Consider the following 21202-nt stretch of genomic DNA (forward strand, 5'->3'; position numbering starts at 1 on the left):
TGTACCGGACTAGATGATCTTTACGTGTGGTCATCGTTATCCTAATTGACAAATTGATCGCATTGCCACCTTGGTCGAAGGACACTCCTTCGGAAGGACATCTCCTTCAGACCGAACGGATAAATCCTTCAGTCTCCCACTTGTACTTAGAACAAGTGCAATGCTCGATTCCCATGTCGCTTAGTATCTCATCTGATACGTCACACCGTTCAGACTTTCTTGATCTGGTGAACAACTGTCAATTCAAATGATTAACTCTTAATCCATTTGAGCGTGGCCGCACATTTTCCAGTTGCTTCTCCTCAAGTGGCCCGGAGATACTTATTCCTAATTGAATAGGAGGACATCATCCAGTCTTGTACTCCCACTCAACTTCATGTCTATCCTGTCTCCCCCAGTATGCCGCCTTTATAACCTCCTTTTACGGCGCGGCGTTTGACGGTACCAAAGTTCGACATTCCTTACATAAGATGAGTGGAGCACTCATGTTTACGGAATCTCTCCAATCTTGCCTATGAGAGTTTGTGACGTTTTTCAACTCCTTGAATAACTCTCATCTTTGGGTTATCCAGTGTAGATTCCCCAATCTACACCCATGTAATTGACTTAAATACCATATTCCTATAGCCCATGGAACTGCGCTATCAGTCAATTCCCATGCTAGTCTTCTTGAGTCATTGTTGTCCATGCAATGACCTGGACTAGGGACTCAATAATGAATCTATTCCATGTTCACTTAGTAGGGTTCCATTTACCAGATCACGTATCTGATAAACCTACCTGGAATTCCTCATTATTTTTGGACTGTCATTAAATACTAAACCATGATTTAACGACGAAATAATTAACTTATTTCTGATAATAAGAGTTTGTAAATCTTGAGCCTTCCCGTGTAACTCCTTACACCCTCAAGTTTACCAGTCTAAGCTTAAAGCTTAATGCCTAAGAGCTTAGTATTACCACCATACTTAGTCGAAGGTGACAGTTTAGTTAATAGATCAAATCTATATGGATTTTGTTGGTTATCATCCGATGATAATCTTCAGTATCGCCATACCGAATTAAAACTTCCCAAGTTTTAACTACTTTCTTTTATTTGTAAAGTTTGCAACAGTCTCTGCCTGGAACCCTTCCAGCTTACTGTTCTTCTAAGTCAAGATTGTCATCTTATTCTGGAAGTCTGCAACATATGACTTTTGAACCTTTTATTTTCATACCGAGACCTCACAAGTTCTTCTCAAGTACATTGTGTGATCCAGATCAACTCATCTGGATTTGATTGGTGACGACCATAAATACCTCAAGTACATTGCGACGTCGAGGTGAATGCTAATCATGTCCCACATGACCGATCTTATGCCTTTTGCATAACCATCTTTCTCATGCGTGCTTGCTCATCAGAATCCTTCAGATTCTAAATCTTGCTAAGCTGTGTGCCATGAGACTTGGGTAGAAATACTCCGTTTGAGTTTTTCACATTAGACTTTTCAAGACCTTTTCTCGAACAAGTCTTATCACCTTCTCGATCCATCTCCATAGATCTTTGGTTCCCAAAAGCATTTCACCTTTATGTGGTCCTTTTATTGAGTCAGTTCTAAACTGTTTTCAACATCAGAATGTTGTTCTCAATCTCTAGTATGTCATCTACATACCGGACCAAAGAAAACTGGGTCACTCCCACTAACCTTCTTGAACTTCTTAAATTCAAGAGTTCTCTTTATTCCCAAAGAAAACAACTCTTGTATTCTTTGCTGAATCGAAGATTTCAACTCCAACTTGCTCGCTTTAATCCCTTGATGGATTTTGTAGCTTGCATTCTCACTAGCTTTAGAAGAGTTAACTTCCTCCTGAATGTGTCATGTACACATTCCTTTGCTAGTAATAGATCATTATGGTCTTGAGCATTGTGACACGAGGGTCGGTTTTTTCTGGTCCATACCACGAGGGTCATGCTCTGGGAAACACCAATGTTTCCATCCTTGTCTGTTTTCAACTCCTTGAAAAACCTATTTGAACTTAACAGGAACCCTTCCTTTAAGTAAATAGACCAACTTCCAAACTTGATTCCGACATGGATTCCATTCTGATCATATGGCTCCAAGCCATGTTTCGGAGTGATTCCGTCACAGCTTCTGTGTAGCTAGCTCATTTTCTTCTCCAGCCGGATCTCCATCCTCTGAGACAGATTTATGAGCTTTCAAGGTCTATAAGGGGTGTGAGCAACTTTGAGACACTCTCAACTCCTTGAAAGTTTTCCTGCGAATCACATTCGTTCTGCGCGGGAGGATCTCCGAGATCTACCATCTCTTCCTCTGTTTCCATGTCTATAGGCTCTGAATAGATAGGAACCGCAATTTCTGACATCCGTACACCACTGTCAGTTTTGTTGCTCAAATCGAATTTCTTCGATATGTAATATTTCTCCCACTTGTCTTCTTGAAATAACTCTTATTTCAAGGAAGACACCACCACGAGCAACAACCTCCTTGTTCTCTGATTGCTTGTGGAAGAATCCCCAATATTTATTTATCCCATAAATAAATATTCTTTCTTGATATGCAAACTTGGTTCTCGAAAACCATTTACGTTTCATATCTATAGACCTTCAAAAAAGACCACTTTTGGAACCCTTCCAAACCCATACTCTTATGGTGTCTTTTCAGCTTTTGACGGAATATGGTTAGCTAGGAAGAACGACCGTGTTTGAGAATATATCCTAAAAAGTGTTCGGAAGATTGGCCTTAACCCATCACTGATCGACTCATGTCTCACATGTTCGACTACTCCCACTAGACTCATCATCCATATGATGTGTTTATGGAGCAAGGTGAGAAACTATTTCTCAACTTCTTTTGATGGTCATCAAATTTCTGATTCAAATATTCATCATCTCGATCCAATCGAATGACTTATATTTTCTCCAAGTGGATTCAGGTTGACTCTAGTTAGTGTACCAATAGTTTTACGTACATCTGTATGTACAAAAACTATTAGTTTACTAGCCCTTTCTTCCTTTCTAAAAGGTGACTTTGTCAAATGGCCACGTTGAACAAAATTCACATGTGTCGTATGATTCAAAATCATTAGACTTAGAAATCCATACCATTGGATCTTCTTCATGTGTTTTATGTCAATTTGACCAATTACAAAACATGAGTTGACCTCTCTGAATCCTTTGATTATAGCCTATCGTATCATTGTTAATGCTCTTGGTTCTCTAAGAACCTTTCGTTAATTTAACACTTTTTTAAAACATCTGATGTTTCTAGAAGAACATAATAACTCTTATTAAGTTCTACCTAGATTAGTGTCTAAAAGAAGACTTTGATCCCTTTCAGCATCCTTAGCAACTCTTGCTTCTGCTCCCTCTTGGATCCTCACTTCTTTTAGTCAAGTATGTTATTCCCTTGCGCTCTTACTGAGCCTCCCATCCGGTCTTAAATACCTGATGAAGGGAGTCTACAATACTTGCTAGATTAACTTAGTTAACAAGGATATAAGAATCGGAATTCGTAATTCCTTTTCTTTCGTCTTCCAGGTACTCAGGTTAGTTTCCATGAATGGCCTAGCCAAACTTTTCATCGACCCTTTAACCTTTTGAATCATAAGAACTCTTCTTATATTCTTTCGGTAACTGAATCTTAAGAACGTTTCTTAGATTCACTTTTCCTCAATGTTCTTTTCAAGACGACTTTCTTAGAGGCACCATCCTCTCCATTCACGACTTCTAGTGGAACTCTTCCTTTAGATGTCGAATGGTTGTTTATGCATCCATATCATTATTCTCTACGTGAGAGAAAAATTTTATGGATGTTCACAAAAGACTTTGGATAATCATATCCTCAGTCGTCTGAAGAACCAATGAACATTAGGAATGACATATTCTCGGACGTTTTCTTTATTTCGAATTCGAGAACCTTTCTCGGATTCCTTTCCAATCAAGAAAATAATTTTCGTTTAATTCCTTCCGAAGGAATGAACGAAGGTTGGAAAACTATTTTCTAATAGTCATATATCCTCTACTTTTAAAAGAAAATAAAACAAAATCCTAAAACTTATTATCATTGCAAAAACAGTTTTTGCCATATTATTCAATGAAAACCGTCCCCCTTTGAATAATACGATTCCAAGATCCCATTCCTGTGAAGTTAAGCGTACTTTGGCACTACCCTTAACTCCACCCTCCTGGGTGAGTAACTCCTTACTGATCATATCTCATATGACTCTTGGTTGATGAATAACACTTATGTGTTCAATTCATCATTTTGCCTCGAAATCCAAAACCCTTTTGCTGACTCGTTGAGAATAACCATTTAGACATGTAGACCTCTTCATAGGTCTACCCGTATTGTCCCGAGGTAAAAGATGGCACCCTGCTTTGGCATGACCCACCATCGATGAACAAGGGCGCAACAGGTGTCTTAATCTGGGTAGGCATTACTCAAAATTCTTTTTGAGGACTCTTACGTTTTTGTTTGCATGCATTACTATGAACTCTAACATAATCATACACCACACAAAACGTAAATAAGTAAATGCGCGCAAGAAAATAAATCAAGCAGACATGATCCTAGTATGGCCCCTAACTTAAAAGATCTAATCTTCTTAGGTTTTTTGCTTGTTTAGGCTCCGTTCGCCTGGATCTCCATCCTCGAACATCCATTGAATTCTCCCACTCGAACCACGATCTCATCCTTTGGCTCTTCAATGGACTCTTTTGTACCCTTAACTCTAATTACAAGACTCAATGATTCGCAGATCGTATAAAACTTGAAATTAAATTAATTACATCGACACCCATCCGTGCTTAAAAACAAGATAGAACAATTCTATGGCCATACTAGAACCCGCATTCACATCCATACATACATAATAATATGACACTCATAAAACATCCAATTATGTATGAGATTCGCTTCCTTAGGTCGAATCTAGGTTTGCTAGGTTCTAGATAGCTATTCGGGAGATACTACCGACATCTCTATGTCTAACGTGCCTTAAGTCTAACTAATGGCTCGTTTGGTTTTATCTTAAAACATTTTGAAATCGTTTTGGAAAAACTCTGATTCAGGCTTTGGTTGGCCGGGGTCGCTTTCGGAAAAATAATGGTCAAAGTTGGAAGAAGAAAATAGAAACCTCCCACTTAAGTCAAGGCCCAAAAGACCCGAGTCTAACTCCAAAGACTTAAGTCAAACTTGGTCAAGGAACCCTTTGACTAGACCCAGTCAAGTCACGGTCAAGGTCCGAACCAAGGTCGGACCCGGATTGACACGTTCCAGGCCGTGCCAAGTCCCTCGGGTGGACGCGTCCTGGCCCTAGGCCAGACACTTCCCAGCCCCACAGACGCGTCCTAGATGCTCTGTCCAAGCATATGCCTCTCGGACTCCCAGCCCGAGACAGCTACTGGTTTCACCAGACGCGTCCCAGACGCGTTCTGGAAGGAACAGTCCCGGTCGCGTCCGGATTCTCAATCCGAGACACGTCCGGACTTCTCTGTGGTCGCGTCCTGAAGACGCGGCCTCAAGTGCCTGACGCGGATCTCCCGGGATCCCTGTCCGAGACGCTCTCGGACGCGTCTTCCTGTCCGAGAAAAACTCGGACGCGTCCTTATCCGAGACGCTCTCGGATTCCCAGTCCGGGAAGGGCTGGGACGCCGCCTGAGCGTCCGCGACTGGCCAGATGCGTCCTGGGACGCGTCCTGGTCAGTCCGGCTCCTGGACAGCACCATCTTCCCATCCAATTTTCGATTTCTTCCCACCTTTTGCTGCTGTTTTTGATGAATCTTCATCCAAAACCAGCAATTTTGAAAACACTTTTAAAAAACCATCCACTTTAAAATTTTCTTTTGAAAACTCTTTTCAAAAACTCAAAATTTTCTGTAGGGTTTTGTGTATCCTATACACTAACTAGTGTTCTAAGCGGAATCTTAAACATCACATGTTTAACACTAGATTGCCCAAGATCATTATGCATAAACTAATCAATGAACTAGAGAGGGATAAATACCTTAACGCGTTTTTTCCCTCGAACCATTCCAATCGCATGCAAAGATCGAGAGCTCCAATTGTAGCTCCTCTACTTGAGACACCGAGTGAATAGACTTGATATCCCTTCCTTTCAGACTGCTAGGACTTACTAGAAGGTTGAGAAGAACTCTTCTTCTTGACTAGATTGATAGAACGGGAGCTTTTTCTCTATATTCCTCTCTCTCCAATAGCTGTATATTTAGAGAGAGAGAGAGCTGTATATTTTTCCACTAGAGAAAAATCCACACCTTTTCTGTTTTCAACTGACCCAATATATAGACAAACCCTAATTAGAATCTCATTCAGATTAGGTTTTCTATTTTCGGGTCACAGAAAAGATAATTACCAAAATACCCTTTTGGGGTATTTTGATAATCCCTTAAGTGTGGCCGGCCAGGGCAGCCCACCATGGGCCTTATATGGCCGGCCCACTTACTCTGATCGGCCATCTCATGGCCGGCCCAATGAGCCTTCCTTCTATCTTGTCCCGAATCTCCATTCGGACCCTTTCGGCCTTTCCAGTTGAATCCCATTCAACTTTAGCCAGTTCCCGTCTAGTCAATTCTCTCCGATCAAGCTACCACTCTTATGTGTAACCCGTTGTAGGATCCGGTCTATGTTAGCCGCGAATCGACTCCTTGATCCGACGATCGTAGTTGGCTTCTAGCAAAGCATTACGACCCCTAATTGGACCGGACTAGATGATCTTTACGTGTGGTCATCGTTATCCTAACTCGTTGAAAAACTCTCATCTTTGGGTTATCCAGTGTAGATTCCCCAATCTACACCCATGTAATTGACTTAAATACCATATTCCTATAGCCCATGGAACTGCGCTATCAGTCAATTCCCATGCTAGTCTTCTTGAGTCATTGTTGTCCATGCAATGACCTGGACTAGGGACTCAATAATGAATCTATTCCATGTTCACTTAGTAGGGTTCCATTTACCAGATCACGTATCTGATAAACCTACCTGGAATTCCTCATTATTTTGGACCGTCATTAAACACTAAACCATTATTTAATGACAGAAATAACTTATTTATTTCTTTTATTGAATGTAGCTAATTGATTACATGAAAACCCCTTTTCATTAATCCAATTACAACTTAAAGCCATTCATCGATGCGCTTTATACCTATGCCCCTTCTTTGACTCTCATACTTGGGCTGAGGCAGTGGTTTAGTTAACGGATCGGCAACGTTGTCGTCCGTATCGACTTTGCAAATGACCACATCCTTTCGCTCAGTGATTTCCCTAATCACGTGGTACTTCCTTAGGATATGTTTGGATTTCTGGTGTGCCCTTGGTTCCTTAGCTTGGGCGATAGCTCCATTGTTGTCACAATACAGAGTAACCCCATTTTCTATGCTAGGAACTACACCAAGTTCGGAGATAAACTTCTTTATCCAAACTCCTTCCTTGGCTGCTTCCGGAGCGGCAAGGTATTCTGCTTCTGTGGTAGAGTCTGCTACAGTAGTCTGCTTTGAGCTCTTCCAGCTTACTGCTCCTCCGTTTAGACAAAAGACATAACCCGACTGCGATAGGAAATCATCTCTGTCCGTTTGGAAGCTCGCATCCACATGGCCTTCCGCGATTAGTTCGTCTTTCCCGCCATAAACCAAGAAGTGATCCTTAGTCCTTCTCAAGTACTTCAGGATATTTTTGGCTGCGGTCCAGTGTTTCTCACCTGGATTAGATTGGTAATGACTACACATACTCAGAGCATATGAGACGTCTGGGCGAGTGCAGACCATGGTGTACATGATAGATCCTATTGCCGAAGCATAAGGCACCTTCTTCATGTGTGCTAGCTCATCAGGATCTCGGGGACACTGAGTCTTGCTTAGCGTCGTACCATGCCTCATGGGTAGGAATCTTCTCTTAGAGTCTTCCATCTTGAACCTCCCAAGAACCTTATCGATATAAGTCTCTTGACTAAGTCCAATCATCCACCTTGATCTATCTCTATAGATCTTGATGCCCAATATATATTCTGCATCTCCTAGGTCTTTCATTGAAAAACACTTCCTAAGCCACTCCTTCACGGAGTCAAGCATAGGAATGTCATTTCCAACGATCAGTATGTCATCCACATACAGGACCAAGAAAACTAGGTTGCTCCCACTAACCTTCTTGTATACACAAGATTCCTCTTCATTCTTCAGAAAACCAAACTCTTTGATTTTCTCGTCGAATCGAAGATTCCAGCTCCGACTTGCTTGCTTCAACCCGTAGATGGACCTTTAAAGCTTGCAAACCTTTCCAGCATTCTTGGAATCCTCAAAACCCTCAGGTTGTGTCATGTACACATCCTCTTCCAGTTTACCGTTCAGGAAGGCGGTTTTGACATCCATTTGCCAAATCTCATAATCGTAATGAGCTGCAATTGCTAGAATAATCCTAATGGACTTAAGCATCGCGACAGGGGAAAAGGTTTCTTCGTAGTCTATACCCTGGACTTGTCTGTAACCTTTTGCCACGAGTCTAGCTTTGAAAACGCTCACGTTTCCATCCTTGTCTGTTTTCATCTTGAAAATCCATTTGCATCCGATAGGTTCTACTCCATCGGGCAAATCCACCAAGTTCCAAACTTGATTCTCAGACATGGATTCCATTTCGGATTTCATGGCTCCCAGCCATTTTTCGGAGTCTGGGCTCGTCATAGCTTCTTTGTAGGTGTTGGGTTCATTATCCTCTACCAACACCACTACCACCACCACCACGAACACTGCACCTTATTTACCACTGTCTCCACCCTCACCACCATTCACCACCACCACCACCCACCTCAACCACCACTACCAGCACATTACTACCACCGTACCACCGAACTTAAGGGTGAGCAGCGGACGGTTGTTGACCATTTAGGGTCAAGCCGAAGCCGAACCAATCAATAACGGTTTGGTCGGCCGAAGTCAAGCCGATCAAATCGTTAACCAACTTCTTTCGACCCGATTGGTCCGACTCGATTGAGTTCGGTTGGTCGGTCCGACTCACATAACCAAATAAACACGTGAGGAGAAAAAGTGAAATAAAGCCAGAAGAATGAAGGTTAAAATTCAATGTCACTTTTTAAACTATTATCTTTTGAATACCTAAAAATCTTTTTCTTAATTTACCAATCCATATTAAGTAATGGTAATTCTTTCATAGTATTATATAATGATATATAATTAGATACAGATTAATTATATATAGTTCGGTTTTGGTGGTTTTCAAAGTTGAAGCCAAAGCCAAACCAAACAATGATGGTTGATTGTTTTTTTAGTTGAGTCGAGCCGAACATTGTTCGATTCGTCCTCCTGTTACTTTCATTGATGAAGATGGATATAAACGATAGCTTGTGCATGCTCATGGAGTCAACAGTCCATGCTCATTCTGAAAGAAGCATACACTAATGACATTAGATATCTTTCGCCTATTCTCTGTTATTTAGTGAAGAAAAGTTTTAAGGGCAATGAATTTTTCACTCAAGACCTTGTCGAAGAAAGTTGAACAAGTATGATTAGAAGCAACGCCCACCTAGCTTCCTTCTTCTCCGGGAAAACATCGTGCCAGCAAATCTGAATCCAGATCGTCAGGAAGTTGTGGATTGGCGACGATTCACCCGAGAAGAAGAAGAAGATGGACATTGCTTCCTATTGTCCGCATTGCATTTAACTAAGTGTGAGATTGCCTTTAGTGGACTTGTCATTAACAAGAAAATGCATTGCTTATTAAATCTCCCTTTCCTCAAAGATATAGTGAGGTAAAGTTAAGCAACCATGATGCTCTGCCATGCACTTATCCCGGCCAAATAAGTGCTGGGCAGAGAGACATTTCTAAACTTAAAAACAAGAATTCCATTATCATAATTCATTCATCCATACTCAAATTTTATTTTGGCTCTTTACCAGATTTCAAAACTTAAAGAAGAAAGCTGATACAGGGACTCCTCGTGCACTCCCTCTAATAAGACAAGGTGTGTTTTAGTCTTTCTATAGTTCGAAAAGAATAATATTAGTCACCTAAACAATGGAATATACCCATGAGTGCATCAAGTCACTAGAATTAAAAATAAACTAAAACACAAAGTATTATGAATTGATCAAAGATCAATGTTCAATCTAAAGAGGGATTAAGGAGATGCCCTAAGAACAAAACCACCCCATTGACATCGTCTCTGATCATAAATATGAAAGGATAATCTGCTTCAAAATCTACTCATGGTAATCACCATCGTCAAATAGAGAGAAACCATCATCAACAGTAGCAGCAGCAGCTTCAATTCCTTCTTCATCAACTTCAACAAAGCATTTGTGTATGGCATTCGAAACACAGAGACTTTGAACACTCCCATCTTCCCCACCTACCATCTTATTCAACTCCACTTATAGAGGGTCGAAAGGCAAATCAATACCCAAATCATCTTTTAGAACTCTAGACATTTCAAAACCAAACAAAATCTTGAATTTTGGAATCTTAAAACGATACACGCTAACTCTGTTTTTTGGAAGATAGAAATCTGAGTTATCAGTTAGTTCTGGACTAAATTGATCTTCTTTCCATAAACCCTTAAAGTAAAGTGCATTGGCTAACAATAACCTTGTACTTTCAGAAGGAGATCCTTGTGGAAGTAAATCACTGATTAGTCCTTTTGTTCTCTTTTCAACCCATGCATTAACTTTCTCCCTAATTTCTTTTGCCCTAGTTTTAAAATCAACAGCTTTGGTTTGAGCTTTATAAAATGAAATAGCAGTTTCTTGGAAAGAAGGTTGTAAAGTACATGAATTATCAACTAGCAGACAACTTACAAATGAGATTATGGGTCCGTCGTAATCATCCTTCTTCTTATTGGTATTCTTGGTTGAGGAGGAATCAAAAGATTGAATGAGTTGAGAGACATAAGTGTTAAGATCATTGAGATCTTTACGATTGAGAAAAGCCACGAGTTGTTCTAGGGTCTTACCATCTGATCCAGAAGCCAACAAGGAAAGAGCAGAGTAGATGGAAAATGGAGATAATGCAAAGTTTTGATCTTTAGCCTCATTCAACCAAACATGTTTAACCAGTTTTCTCAAAGATGAATTGCAGTTAAAATCCAACTCCATCGAGAGAGAAAGATGAGGGAAGAAGGAGATTATGGGGAAGAATAAACAATAATGATAGAGAACAAGAAAATCCAGACATACTCTGGACATACATCTTATGTGGCTTGCCGTGATTCTTTGTCTAGTGAACTAGAATCATCAAAAACACGAATCACAGCAAACCACATAGAATGTATGTCTAGACCTTTTTTTTAAGGATTGCAATATGAACTTCCTCCTTAATACGTTTTAGACTTAGCTAATTTACTGCAATATCTAATGGATTAAGAAGGAAGTTATCTGCGAAGTTCCTATTTATCAGCTATCTATGTTTTTTTTGTTGAAATAAGGAAGGTGACCGATATATGGACAAACGAATATCTTACATTTCATCTTCTTCATCTTTTTCAATCTCTAAAACCATCAAAGTTTTCAGTTTTTTCACTCTGAAAGTTTCTTTTCTTCTTATTTATACACCAAAGATCTTCTTCATCATTCTTATTTTATTTCACATTTTATCTTCTCCATCTCTATACAAATATTCCGAAATCAATTATATTCTTGTCCGATTTATCTTTCTGAAAGATTATCGAGTTCTGAAAATCTATTGTTTTCATTAAAAATCTTTTTGAAAGATTACCGACATATAAGGCAACAATGCTTGAGAAAAAGAAAGTAGTATTATTGAAGAGAGAAAATATGTTTAAACAGAATTAAAAAGAAAAAAATAGGAAATATGGAGAGAGAAAAAGATGGAGGGAAAATATGAAAAAAGAAAAAAAAAAAATAGAGAGGGGGAAAATATGAAAAATGAATAAAATTTAGAGAGAGGGAAAATATGAAAATTTCCAGTACAAAAATGTGTAGTTCATAATCAAATGGCTAGTACACAGAACAATTTCCGGTACACAAGAAAACTCCCAGTACAAAAATGTCTAGTACATTAACCAAATGGTCAGTACACAAAACAATTTTCAAAAAGCAAGAAAAATTTCCAGTACAAAAATGTCTAGTAGATAACCAAATGACCAGTACACAGAACAATTTCCACGCAACAAGAAAATTTCCAGTACAAAAATGTGTAGTACATAACCAAATGGCTAGGAAACAGAACAATTTCTAGGAAACAAAAACATTTCCAATACAAAAATGTCTAGTACATAACAAATTACTAATAAACAGAACAATTTCCTGAAAACAAAAAAATTCCCTGTACAAAAATGAGTATTACATAACCAAAGGGCCAATACACAGAACAATTTCCGATACACAAGAAATAGCCGAGACAAGTTGTCTCTTTTCTTAAGGCAATGAACACCATGGTATTAGTACCGAAACCAGTATGGTGTTTGTCTCCCAGGATACAACGGCTTTACCTTTCAGTTTGACGATGAAGGTACTTCGAATGCCTGAAAACTAACGAACACCATGCTTTAGGGACATGTTTGTTGGACTTGGGACACTATTGGTGGTGGTTTGCACTCTGGAAGTGACGGTTCAGCAAGATCTCTTGGATCGAGAGTGCAAAGAGAGGGATGAACGTCATCCGCAGGATGACCCCGAATTGAGCCCACTTAGCGCCTAAATCAAATCATAACTCTGTCAAACTTCGATCGAGAATATCTCATTCATCCGGAATCAGATTTGAGCGATTCTTAATTCTAAATTGAAGAGCTCGACGAGACAAACACAATGATATGTCTATATCTAGAGTTTGACTATCCGAACCAATCTTGAATCGGCTCCGATTCTAACAAACCAAAATCAGTTGAGAAATTGTCATTTAACTCCTCAAATAGTACATCATAAGAAATCTAAAAGAAGACCTGTTCGTAATTATTGAAAACTAATTTTTGAAACTAAAAAGAAAGCTTATAATCAAAATTAGTAATTCTCTTTCCCTCCTTCTTATTCCGGGCTTGGGACCGGCAACTATAAAACGTTGGCGAAGTTAAAAAAGTTTTCTTTTTAAAAAAAAATTCAAGTAGACTCACGTGGATATATAAATATAAGTAATGTTATCTAATCCAACAGGCATTCTAACACAAAATTATATATTAACTTATCATGCAATTATAATAATTCAAAGAAATTTTAACAGTAATCCATAATACTAATTTTAAATTATAGATTAACTTATCATGCAATTATAATAAAACACTTTAATAAGAGTTTATATAATATCAAGTCCAATAAAAACCTTAATAAAATTCATAAGTATAAAGTCTAATAAAACTCTTAATAGAAGTTTAAGCAGAGCTATAGAAACCTTAATAAAAAGTTCGAAAAAATAAATTTACCACAGTCATCCAAAACAAGAAGCGAAATTAAATTATGAGACTAATCATCCGGAGGAATTTGACCTTTGTCTTCGTAACTTTCACCACCATCAGTGCTCTCGCTACGTCTAATACTTGTGCTGTATTTATATGAATAATAATATTAAGATTTGCAATTTAAAAATAAATTAACCTAATTTTCCTTAAAATTCTTACCCCATAATTAAGTAGTTATGCACTTTGATGCCATTATTATGATGTTCTCTTTGATCTATTGCCGTCTGAAAATAATAATAAAAAAATCCGGTAATTAATGGACAAAATCATTACATATATTGTGGAGTGGATGAAAAAAAAAATTATACTAAAACAAAACAAAATTCAACTTACGCATATCCAACCCAAAGAAGATTCACAATTGTTGCATAGTAAAATCCTTCCTCTGTGCACGATCAATATGTCGACCTTCTCTTCTTCGACTACTACTTCGTCTGGGAAAAAAAATTCAGTCTCTTCCCCAGCTTCGAGCAGATATTGTGAAGCATCAGCGAATCGATAATACCTCACATCATTTTCATCAATGACATACTAAAATTTGATTAACCAAGTGTAGTATTAGATTAAATTATATATTTATATCATTATATGATTAATAAATCAACAAACTATATAATAAAATAAATTTTAAACCTCATCATAATAATCTTCTTGGTGGCAAATTACATCATTATCGTTCCACACATTGTTTGTAACGTGACAGTTGTTGCAAATGTAGTCGATCATGGGTTCTTTATCGCTCTCACTTTCACTATCATTCTCACTTTCAGGCTTATCATTATTATCATTATTACTAACATCAAGAGTATCATCTTCGGATTGACGACCATCTTCTACTTCGTTTTTGTTATAGTTACCAAGATTGTAATCGCATCCAGAACTCATTGTGTAGTTTGGTACCAGAAGAAATGAGGGTAATGTATATTATTTATATGTGATGTTAAATAAAATTTGCAATTGCTTTTAGGTTATATTTTTTTTTGTTGCCTCCAAGATTGACATAAAATCATAAATCTAATGGTTCTGATTTGGCCAACAAAAATGGGGGATGTGTTATATCCAGCAATTATCATCCTAAAAATCACACAAAATTCACTTTTCTTTTCGGTTGAAGTTCACACAATAGTAATTTTATTTTTCTTGTTGAAGTTTACACATAATTATGTAGTTTTTGCCCACAGTTAAAACGTGGGCAATCACTTTTCTACCAACAGTTAGGTTAGTTCTTTTTGTTATTGAAGAGCTATCCATGCAAAAAAAAAAAAACTTGGGTGAGTTAGACCAGTAAAAGAATTGTGATGATTGAGGAAGCTAAAGAAAAATTGGAGAAAAGTCTAAATAAAGGGTCCAAATAAGAAATAAGGTCTAAGGCCCATTGTAATTAAAAATTGGGTGCTTCTATAAGTACCAAGCCAAACAGCTTTTAGCGGGCGACTTTATTAGCACCAGGCCCAACAACTCTTTCCTCTATTAGAAATAGGCCCAACGACTCTTTCATCTATTACCACCGTCCACATCTGTAAGCAACGGTCCAAATGAGTTAACCCTAACGCCTCCATCTGTTTCTCACAAAACCAAACGAAATTCTCAAATCGAGATTTTCTCTCTCTAATTTTGGGAGTAACCGCACCTTTCCTCCCTAAATTACTCATAATCTCACGAATCTCTCTCAAATTTTGCTCTCAATCAATCCATTCATTCTCTAAGTGTTATAATCAACAAATCATTTGGTGAAGACGGATAGTGACGAAAGATGAACATTTTAATTTGCCCTAAAAATCTATCAGACGGACTGGACCAGTCCGAGACGTAAGAGGACCAAACGGATCAGCTGACCCGTGATCTAAGAAGGTCAAATGGATCAGCTAATCCGGAACCTAAGAGGACAAAACGGATCAGCTGATCTGGGACCTAAGAATATCGATGATTGAACTTTTACTTCTTTTAAAAAGATGATATAACATAGTTGAAAGATGAACATCTCACTCGGATTGATGGTTCCGTTTATTTGAGTGGCCGCCGGTAGGTGTCAATGTCGTTTCTAGAGAATATAGGTAGTAGTGCACAACCTAGGATTTTGGTTTGAAAAAAAAAAATTTCGTTTTGGAAGAAGAAGATAAAAGAAAAAAACGAAGGTGAACTTCACTCCCAAATTAGTTGACCGGGTGCTTATAAAAAACTCGGGTCAATAGTCACTGCCCCGAGCTAACAAAATGGTCGCTCGCTAACAGTCTTTTGGCCGGGTGCCTTTAGAGCCACCCTTAAAAATTGGAAACAAAAATATACTTCTAAAAGCAAATGAAAATCTTATCTAATCTCAAGGCAGTCTAAATTTATTTTAGTACCTTTTTTAACCTTTTATATATTCACTTATTTATCTACTTTTCATATTTCCTTTTCGTTTGATTATTGATTTTGTCCGTCTCCTAGGATTTAATGGGTGGCCGATAATTGATCTTTTGGTTTGAGTGGCACGTGAGTTTTGTTATTCTTGTAAGTTAAACAAGTGTCTTCTTAGCAACGTATATTACTCCATAGTATTCCACCAACTTTTCTTTTTTGAAAAAATTAACTACGATGTAATGTGCACGATAACTGTCTAAATTAAATCACTAATAAAAGATCCTACAACCCAAAAAATATAGTAAAGAAGATTGGTAAGCAGTTCAAAACTCCTTGTTGCAATTTTTGCATTTTCTTTTGTAATATTTGAACTACTCATGCATGTTAGCTCCTTTGGTTGAATCACTACTCTTAACTTATGTTTATTGGTTTTTCGTTTTACTATACTTATTTAGCTAATACATCAAAGCATCTCGAATGGCATATATTCTCAATTGTCAAATCCTATACTTTTTACCCAAAATTCTTATCTTTGTAAATTGGGATCACTAAATTGTTGAATGACTTATTCCTTATTTACTCTTCATATTATATTATACCCATTAGTACCGAAATATATATATTTCACTCTGAGATGGGCTTCCTTGCTCCTCAAGACCTCAACCAACCAATTCTCAAGGCCGCCAAGCTTCGACTTTCATCTTGTTTGATGGGTGGTTTCATTTTGGTCCTTATGTTGGATCAACCTTTCTTTTTGGGCTTATCTAATTATAATTACTTTGGTCTAACTATCTTTTTTTTATTTTTTGTAAAGAAAATTAGGTACGTGACACTTTCTAATAATATACTAATAAAAGCTTCTAAGCTAGTCAAAAGAGTTCTAGTAATACCTCAACTTTTCATGCATGTTAGGTGTTTTTGTGGAATCACTTCTCTACCAACGATTATTAATTATTGGTTTTACTATTATTATTATTATTATTATTATTATTATTTTTTATGAAATTACTATTCTTATTAAGCTAATACATTAAAGCATCTCAAATGGCATCTATTCTCAATTTTCAAATCCTATCTTTAAGCAGAACTCTATCTTCGTGGCAAAAAAAATCACTTATTTACCCTCATATGCATATACCCAATAGTAGAAACTGAAACATATACCTAATAGCAGAACTCTATCTTCGTGGCATAATAATAAAAGCCGCTAATCAAAAGAGTTCTAGATATATACTGTATATTTTTTCTTCTTCTTCTTTTTTGTGCTTACAAAGAAATTTGCGGAAAAACAAACCAATTGTGGAGTTGCTCAGAGGGAAAGGGAAATTAAACTCATATTAAAGAGAGAAATTCTAATTTCCCAATTTTCAAGAGAGAAAAATATTAGAAAACCACCTGATTGCTAATACCCATAATATTTTGACAATTTTCAATTAATATAAAATATTACTTGTTTTTCACTTATTATGAGTAATTCTTTATCCCAAATAACCATTTCTATTCTTGCAAATACCATGTTTATCACCTAATTATTTGTCAAGTCAAAAAATGTTAGAGTTAATTTCTATTTGCCCCCTACTTTGTGATCAGCTTCCTTTATGACCTCCTTGTTTTCATAAATTCAAATATGACCTCCCTTTTGTTAACATCGTCAATTAACTTTAGTGGTTAACTCTTTTGTTTCCTTTATTACTTTTTTTACAAAAGAGATTTTGGAAATTCAAATTTGACCCCCTTACAAATATGGGTTGATTCCCAAATAAACTTAACTTCTTTAGAAAAAAATTAGGGACCAAAATAGAATTTCTTTTAAAATACTAAACACACTTCTCTCACCTCCATCTCATCATAGATCTGCCCACGTCATCACTCACCTGCCACCTCACCATCTTCTCCAGCGATGGTCGCCAGCCGAAAAAATTCTAGCGACCGTTTTTTTTTTTCTCTTTTTCTTCTTCTTTCTCTCTCTTCTTTCGTCTGGAAATCAGTGCTCCGGCGAAGGGGTCCTCCTCTTCCCCGGAACTTTAGAGAGAGAGTAGAAAGGAGGGAGAGAGAATAAAGAAGAAAAAAGAGAGAGAAAGAAGAAAAAGAAAAAAAAATAGTAGTCGGAATTTTCCGGCCGGCGACCATCATCGGAGAAGATAGTGACGTGGCAGGTGAGTGATGACGTGGGCAGATTGGTGATGAGATGGAGGTGAGAGAAGTGTGTTTAGTATTTTTAAAAGAAATTCTATTTTGGTCCCTAATTTTTTTCTAAACAAGTTAAGATTATTTGGGAACCAACCCATATTTATTTGTAAGGAGGTCAAATTTGAATTTCCAAAATCTCTTTTATAAACAAGGGTAATAATGGAAACAAAAAGACTAACCATAAGAATTGACTGACTGTGTTAAGAAAAAGAGACCATATTTGAATTTACGGAAAAAAGGAAGCCATAAAGGAAGCTGGTCACAAAGTACGGGGGGGAGGGGGCAAATAGGAATTAACTCAAAATGTTAATACCATAATGCATATACATCACGGTAAATTATAGTATGTTATGACATTATTATAATCAAGCAAGGAGGAACTTCAATATGACTATTATTTACCCTCGAGATTTAAATTTCAATATGACTATTATTTACAATAAACTTTTAACAGTGAACTCCCCTACAAATATAAATATGTCATACAAAAAATAAGTCATGCAGTTTACTATTTATCAGAAGGGCTGGTCCTTTTTCGCTACTATTGTTGTTTGTACTAACATTAACATTATGTAAGAAATGAAATGGCTATTTCAACAAAATACGAAAAGGAAAAAAGAAAAGAAATACCTTTTTGATGGATGGGGACAGCAAACTCTAATATGATAGTTGTTCGGTATCTTCACCTCTTTCATTCACTTGCCTAGAGTGAGACCACTTTCTCGTGTTTTCCCCCTTATCACTTTCATGGACTTAGGCTTCATAATTCCATGGAGACTACCCTCCTGTGGATTTCGGGAAAGGACCATAACTCTCCAATAAGCACCATATATATAATATATATATATATTATATGTGTGTGTGTGTGTGTATGTAAATGTAAATTCGATGGTGAATAGTTCTACAATTAGAAGAGTGAACTAAACCCATAAAACTATATCTGTCATGCATCAAGAGGGGACAAAAAAAAACCTTGTTGGAATTCTTCTTCTTAGTTCTCTTCATCTCCCTTCTCTTCGTGATCAAGTCAGATTTCTGCAAAACTCAATCACATATATCAATAAACACCCAAGGGACCATGATGTGAATCGAGAAAGTCAATTTAATTTCATCTTTAATTGCTTAATGACTTGGTATAAATTTTAGGTAGTTTCCTTACTAAAATGTAATTAGAATTATGAATTATTATTTTGTTTTTCATGATTTTCGAATGTACAGGGCATAAATTGTTTTTTTTAAGTATCTTTTACACGGGACTAGGCTTAGTCGCTACTAATCATATTTACACGGGACGAGTCAGATAATATAAATCAAGGAATGAAATTTCGGTTTCGGTACAAATTCTGGTCGGCCCAAAAGTGGAAACATTTCGTAGAAATGTTTCGGTCAGTGTGGAAATCTTATAGATCTACAGAAATGATAAAAATATAATGCAATTACGTATAACAAGACTATTAAACAATAATGAAGCATAAAATGATGTTTAACAATATCTATTAGTTTGAAGAGTATTAACAATTACACAGTTACTTCCGGGGGTAAATTGAATAACTTTCTGGCTAGAACACTCAAAAGATAACATTCTTACTGATAATAGTTAATAGTTCACAAAATAGTTTGAGAAGGTACCGTGAATCACACAGTTATATCAGGAGCGATACTAAGATATTATTAGGCAGTTAATTGAAAGCGTAAATCATTCAAATAGATTTAGAAACCATGAAAAACATAACATAATAATAAAGAGAGATCTAAGAGAAATGAAGATGATGAAGAAAGGGATATGTTTCTAGTAATTAGTTTTTTCGATTTTTTTGCTTGATTTCTACTATGTCGGTCAAAGTTGCCCTCATGTCAGTGGAAATTTCGATATTTCCAACAATTTCGGTTGAAACTATGCAGGAAATAGTTGTAAGTGTTATTTCGTGCACCTAATCTCATTTTAGGGAACGTTTCGCGAAGAGAATGCATACCCTGATAAATATATTATATATTTTGTGTATATATACAGATATATTTACATACCCTGAAGAGAATGCATACCCTGATAAATATACGTAAAAACAAGATTTACATGTCAAATTTGAGTTTTATTGGCTCAAATCTGTCAAAAACAAAATAAAATCAGTTCATATAGACATTAAAGCATAAATCTAATCACAAACTTGCTTCAAACATTAATAAACTATAATGACAAGATTTACATGTCAAATTAGGTTTTATTGGCTCAAATCAGCCAAGAAAAACAACAAAACCTGTTCATATAGACACTAAATTCATCCCTAATAAGCATACATATAATTATAAACAAGTTTTACAACATTAATGAAGTATGGAACACTAAAAAATAACATTTATTTGAGTTTTTAAATAAAAAAAAATAAACAACATCTTCATTCTAGACAGAAAAAGAGTTGGACTGAATTCCTTCCGACTAGTTTCTTATGAACTAGTCGACTCGGCTGAGTTGGGACTGAGGACTACTCGGCGGGTAATCCAAGCATTCAGGGGCTTTTCATACATTGGTTTTGCATAAAGTTATCTATATAAAGAGCTCCTAGGACGAATTTAAGTTAGAGAAGTTGAAGGATGAGTTATCTTCAGCCCTAAAGAGTGAAACCGACATTTATCTTTATTTTCCAGCATTATAAATAAGTTATTTCAGTTTTATTCACATGTTTCGGAATTTTTTTGAATTCTAGTTGAAGTTAGGTACTTTCCAACGAGTTTACATGAGAGCATTAACAAACTTTATGAGTAACAGACATGTATTTTTTCAATTATTAGGATATTATAATGATCAAACTGAGTTACCCAAACGCTTGGAGGCACGAGTCTTGCTCCATGGTAGGCTGATTCCCTAAGTTTTTTAACCGCCTCCCTTAGTTTTTCAATATTTGATTCACGTTTCCCCTCCAAGAACACTTCGTATAGAATCATCAATTGTTTTGCAATCTGAAAAAGAGAAACCGCGAAACGCATGAACTATTAACAAGTACAGGGGTTTCATTCTCTAAAGTGATAGCATTTAACATAAATAATAAAATCACAAGTTAAAAAAGAAAAGAAATCAGTCGTACCATATCTGAAATGGTGGTTCCACTTTGTGGAGCCCTCTCAAGTGATTCGTATATCCCGTGAAATTTGTTGACAGCTCCTTGTATGGTCCCCCAACGACATTGCAAGCCTTTTGCATTTCTTATCTCATCGTATGTACCCATGTTATCCTTCCA

At 36.8% G+C, this 21202-nt stretch overlaps 2 protein-coding genes and 1 long non-coding RNA gene across 3 annotated transcripts; all 3 read right to left on the minus strand.

Annotated features, from left to right (window-relative positions):
• Positions 1-10230: 10230 nt before the first annotated feature.
• Positions 10231-11121, minus strand: LOC147568149 (serpin-Z1A-like). Its single transcript, XM_086659092.1, has 2 exons — positions 10623-11121; positions 10231-10313 (listed from the first exon to the last, which is right to left on the minus strand). Exons 1-2 carry the CDS (start codon positions 11119-11121, stop codon positions 10231-10233), a joined length of 582 nt encoding a protein of 193 aa, XP_086515218.1.
• A 2126-nt stretch (positions 11122-13247) lies between these two features.
• On the minus strand, positions 13248-14391 carry LOC147568150 (uncharacterized). Its single transcript, XM_086670587.1, has 4 exons — positions 14070-14391; positions 13770-13967; positions 13596-13660; positions 13248-13519 (listed from the first exon to the last, which is right to left on the minus strand). The coding sequence occupies exons 1-4, from the start codon at positions 14319-14321 to the stop codon at positions 13441-13443; spliced, it is 594 nt and encodes a 197-aa protein (XP_086526713.1). The 5' UTR covers positions 14322-14391; the 3' UTR covers positions 13248-13440.
• Positions 14392-18434: 4043 nt separating this feature from the next.
• LOC147568151 (uncharacterized) lies at positions 18435-20851 on the minus strand. Its single transcript, XR_015230974.1, has 3 exons — positions 20784-20851; positions 18942-19004; positions 18435-18754 (listed from the first exon to the last, which is right to left on the minus strand). It is a non-coding gene; the product is annotated as an uncharacterized LOC147568151 (long non-coding RNA).
• Between the last annotated feature and the right edge of the window lie 351 nt (positions 20852-21202).

This window comes from Eschscholzia californica, unplaced genomic scaffold, assembly GCF_041429995.1.
Source record: "Eschscholzia californica isolate CP2 unplaced genomic scaffold, dmEscCali1.0.p SCAF_1, whole genome shotgun sequence".
Classification (NCBI taxonomy): Eukaryota; Viridiplantae; Streptophyta; class Magnoliopsida; order Ranunculales; family Papaveraceae; genus Eschscholzia; species Eschscholzia californica.

Bases quoted from the DNA above. Each gene is read 5' to 3' on its own strand.
- LOC147568149 (XM_086659092.1), bottom strand. From the start codon at position 11,121: ATGGAGTTGGATTTTAACTGCAATTCATCTTTGAGAAAACTGGTTAAA. The intron at 10,314-10,622 runs GTACAAGGTTAT...GCTTTGTTGAAG, and splicing joins ACAAGGATCTCCTTCTGAAA to TTGATGAAGAAGGAATTGAA.
- LOC147568150 (XM_086670587.1), bottom strand. From the start codon at position 14,321: ATGAGTTCTGGATGCGATTACAATCTTGGTAACTATAACAAAAACGAA. The intron at 13,968-14,069 runs GTTTAAAATTTA...ATCAAATTTTAG, and splicing joins AAGAAGATTATTATGATGAG to TATGTCATTGATGAAAATGA. The intron at 13,520-13,595 runs GTAAGAATTTTA...ATATAAATACAG, and splicing joins CATAACTACTTAATTATGGG to CACAAGTATTAGACGTAGCG.